This window comes from Mustela lutreola, chromosome 1 (genome assembly GCF_030435805.1).
Source record: "Mustela lutreola isolate mMusLut2 chromosome 1, mMusLut2.pri, whole genome shotgun sequence".
Taxonomy (NCBI): Eukaryota; Metazoa; Chordata; class Mammalia; order Carnivora; family Mustelidae; genus Mustela; species Mustela lutreola.
In genome coordinates, this window is record NC_081290.1 from 235,895,584 (window position 1) to 235,900,019 (window position 4,436).

Genomic DNA, 4,436 nt, shown 5'->3' on the forward strand with positions numbered 1-4,436 from the left:
AGTACCAGGCTTCATATAGTCCAGTGGGTCACACACTTCCAAGCTCTCAAGATGGAGCTAGGAAGCTGAAATCCTCAGAATTCTGACCTAATAGTCCAAAGTCAAACCAGCTTCATCTCCAAGCTTTTTGTATCTGTTTTGTCACAATTTGCTATGAATTCATTTAGATGACTTTAGTGTTCATCAAATTACATTACCATTGAAGAAGAATGATTTGCTCCATGATTAGGCAGTGCATGTTTATTCAAACATAGAGGTAGCAAGAAATTTCTGGAAAAAACATTTATCCAATTGTGAACAGGAATCATCTTTTGCTGATGATAACATGAGAGTATTTTGATCTTTTTTGGATACGTTTTCCTATATTTAAAAGTAATTATATCAAAAATAAATCCAGGGTGTGTGTGAGTTATATATATATATACATATATATATGTATATATATATAATGAATCACTAAATTCTACTTCTGAAGCCAAAATTACAGTTATGTTAACTAACTATAATTTAAATAAAACTTTAAAAGAAGGAATAAATCCAAACTGCTGCATGTGCTACAAAGGAATATAAACTTTATTTGAATGTAAGTGTGAGGGTATGGATTATTTTAAGAAACAGAATACCAATTTTAGGACAATCAGATTGCTGACAAGAGGAAAGAATCACAGAGAAAGGCAAATAAATATGACCATGTAAGGCTTCAGAAGCAGGGCTCAAGGAAGGGCTGCCTGAGTGAAGTAGAAGGGAGGAAGCAACAGGACAAGGAAACAGTTGTTTACCAATAGGAAAGGTTTGTTTGTTAGTTCCCAGTTTTGCTAATTGGCTCCTGAACAGAACAAAAAGTACACGAAAAACAATAAAAGAGTCTAACAAAAGATGAGGCTAGTTTTGAACGTGAATCAAAACATACAGTGACAGTGTCTTCAATATTAGGCACAAGTAATTCTTGTTCATTAATTAGAATCAAAATCATCTTATTACTTGTGCCTAAATCATATATTTATACGCCTTTATAGAGTCTCTAAGACTAAACCAAAAAAATTTTTTCTATGATTTTTTCTATCATGTGACTCCTGAAATCGACAAATTTGGCCCTGAACATTTTGCTTTCCAAGCTATTCTTTTGAAATCTTCTCCAAAGTCCATAGAAGGTAGGACATAAAAGAAGTTATTCCTCTTCCAATATGTACCATATGTATGTTTGTATATTATTAGAGTCTATGATATAGCATTTTTGGAGGCTATATAAAATATTAGTGGACATCTATAGCAACTGGGGATGGTGCAGCTATAAAATGTAATCTTCCATAATTCTACATTAAAAAAATCTCCTTGTTGTTAATAAAACCTTGAAGCACAATTGTGATAAAAAAGAAGAAGATCATCCACTTGATTCCACAATATTTCTGAAGAGATGATGAAAGTTTAAAAAACAAGAACGACAAAAATCACATATATGTGATGATCCCAAATTGAGCTGGCTGAGAACAATGCAAATAGGGATTTGAGATCCATGCTGAATCCTTCATGAATAGTCAACAATGATAATTGCTCCTTGGAATTTTAATGTCTACCAAAGTCCTAGAACATCATTGTCATTTACTTTAAAAGGCTATAGGGAATGGACTACAAAATGCATTTTGTTACAGCACCAAACTATGGAGACAGTTTAAAAACAATGTTTGATGATAATTCTGCTCAAAGAAAGCAACCTTGAAAACCATTTACTTTTTCTCTTAGGAAAAGATGTCTGCATCTCTGAAAGGCTCTAATAGCTCCAAATTCCAGGTCTCTGAGTTCATCCTGATGGGATTCCCAGGCATTCATAGCTGGCAACACTGGCTCTCCTTCCCATTGGCAATACTCTACCTCTCTGCAATCGGTGCTAACATCCTCATCCTCATCACCATTTGCCAGGACCCTGCCCTTCAGCAGCCTATGTACTATTTTCTAAGCATTCTGTCTGTGGTGGACATGGGCCTGGCCACCACCATCATGCCCAAGATCTTGGCCATCTTCTGGTTTGATGCCAAGGTCATCAGCCTCCCTGAGTGCTTTGCTCAGATTTATGCCATTCACTGCTTTGTTGGCATGGAGTCTGGTATCTTCCTCTGTATGGCTTTTGACAGATATGTAGCAATTTGTCATCCTCTTCGCTACCCATCAATTGTCACCAATGCCTTAATCTTAAAAGCTACGGTGTTCATGGTACTTAGAAATGGCTTGTTTGTCATTCCGGTGCCTGTGCTTGCAGCCCAGCGTAATTATTGCTCCAGGAATGAGATTGAGCATTGCCTGTGCTCTAACCTTGGGGTCACTAGCCTGGCTTGTGATGACAGGAGGCCAAACAGCATCTGCCAGTTGATTCTGGCATGGATTGGAATGGGGACTGACCTGGGTCTCATAATATTGTCATACACTTTGATTCTGCGCTCTGTACTTAGACTGAACTCGGCTGAAGCTGCATCCAAAGCTCTGAGCACTTGTAGCTCCCATCTGATCCTTATTCTCTTCTTCTACACAGTTGTTGTTGTGGTTTCAGTAACTCACCTGGCAGAACCCAAAGCTCCTTTGATTCCAGTTTTACTCAATGTGCTGCACAACATCATCCCCCCTTCCCTCAACCCTATAGTTTATGCACTTAGGACTAAAGAACTCAGGGCAAGCTTCCAAAAGGTGTTTTGTTTGAGCCTAGAAAAGAACACAAGGCACAAAAGACCTTCTGCATGATACACAGGAACCTTGACTTCTTCTAAAATGGATAGTAGAACTTCAAATATGATGGGGAAAGTAAATGCCTTTGGGATGTCTTTTTCACTTTGTAAAAGCACCTAAAAACATTATAAAACATTCTGAAAAAGAATAAATGAATGAAAATGAATAAATGAGTAAAATGAATAAATGAATAAAAACCATTCACGGGGCACTTGGGTGGCTCTGTTGGTTAAGCGTCTGCCTTCAGCTCCAGTCATGATCACAGGGTCCTCAGATTGAGCCCTGCATTGGGCTCCTTGCTCATCGGGAGCTTCCTTCTCCTTCTCCTCCCTGCTCTTGCTCTCTCTCACTATCTCTGTCTCTCAAATAAATAAAATCTTCAAAAAATAATTCACAGTAGATCCAAAATATTCTCAAGAGCTAAATATATATATGAGAAAATGAAGGACTTCCTACCAAACTAATCAAATGGAATAAAAAGTAGAATTTATGATTTGTATCTCCCATCTGAAATAAAAAGTATATAGTAATACACACATCCAAGGAAATAAGTGAGTGGGATGTGAGTTACAGATCATGGTTGTTTATTGATAGTTGTAACTTGGGACCAATGTCTATCTGCCTGAACAAGTGTCTTTCCAATAACGTGCATGCAGAGGCAGGAATAGAAAATATTTCAGATCAGCAAAGCCAAATCAACCTATGATGGAGCTCCGGATTGAATAAGGAAAGATGACCAAACTTGGATAAACAGAATGTGACAGGATCAAATACATAAGTAGGTAGGTAAGAGGGGAGAGAAGACAAAGAGAGGGAAAAGAGAATAAGACAGAGACTGAGATAGAAAGGAAGAAAGAGAGAGAAACAGAGGCACAGAAGGATTTATCTTCCACTCTATTTAGATCTCTAGGTCTGCTCTCTGCCCTTTCTGCACCATCTGCACCCTGGAGCTCATTCATATAATGTGCAACCCAGGATCCTTTGTTTTCTAACAGCTGGTGAGGTTGTGCCAAGAGTTTGGGTTTTTTATTCTTCTCCTAGCCTCTGAAGCACTTGCCAGGCTTCTCACCAGTGATAGCTACAGCTTGTATAGTTTATCAAAGAACATTTTTAAAGGTTGTTTTTTTTTCTTTAAAATTTTTTATTTTTTTCAAAATTTCATTTATTTATTTATTTATTTTTTGAGAGAGAGAGAGAGAGAAAGCATGTGAGCAGAGTGGAGAAGCAGAGGAAGAGGTAGAGAGAGTAGGGACACACCCAGTGGGTAGCCCATTGCTATCTCACATCCCTGGCATTATGTCCTGAGCCAATATCAAGAGTCAGACACATAACTGATTGAGAACCAAGTGGAATCCGAGAAAATTTTTAAAGAATATTCTCTCCCCTTCAGGACAAGGCAGTGATCAAGTCATTGCATTGGTCTCCAGGAATCAAACTGCTATTATTTTTTTCAACATCCATTTTTGTTTCCTTAACCTCCCCTACAACTCAGTTAATGGCAACTTCATGAAATTCTCCTCAGATTCACATTTGTGTGTGCCTTTGGTTTCTTACCAGGATCCTGACTGACTCACAAGCTTTACCTACAGAACCATTTCTCCTGTGGGGAGGGTGAGTGGGTGGGATGCAGATTCGTAATGGACAGAAATAAAGAAGTCTGTAGACCAGGATGCAGATGCAGGATATTTATCCCAGGGAAAATATTGCCCTGAAAATGTTCT

The 4,436-nt window shown here is 38.1% G+C and overlaps 1 protein-coding gene across 1 annotated transcript; it reads left to right on the forward strand.

Annotated features, from left to right (window-relative positions):
• Positions 1-1,746: 1,746 nt before the first annotated feature.
• On the forward strand, positions 1,747-2,730 carry LOC131836782 (olfactory receptor 56B1-like). The gene has a single exon (XM_059182598.1). It carries the CDS (start codon positions 1,747-1,749, stop codon positions 2,728-2,730), a length of 984 nt encoding a protein of 327 aa, XP_059038581.1.
• Positions 2,731-4,436: the final 1,706 nt, after the last annotated feature.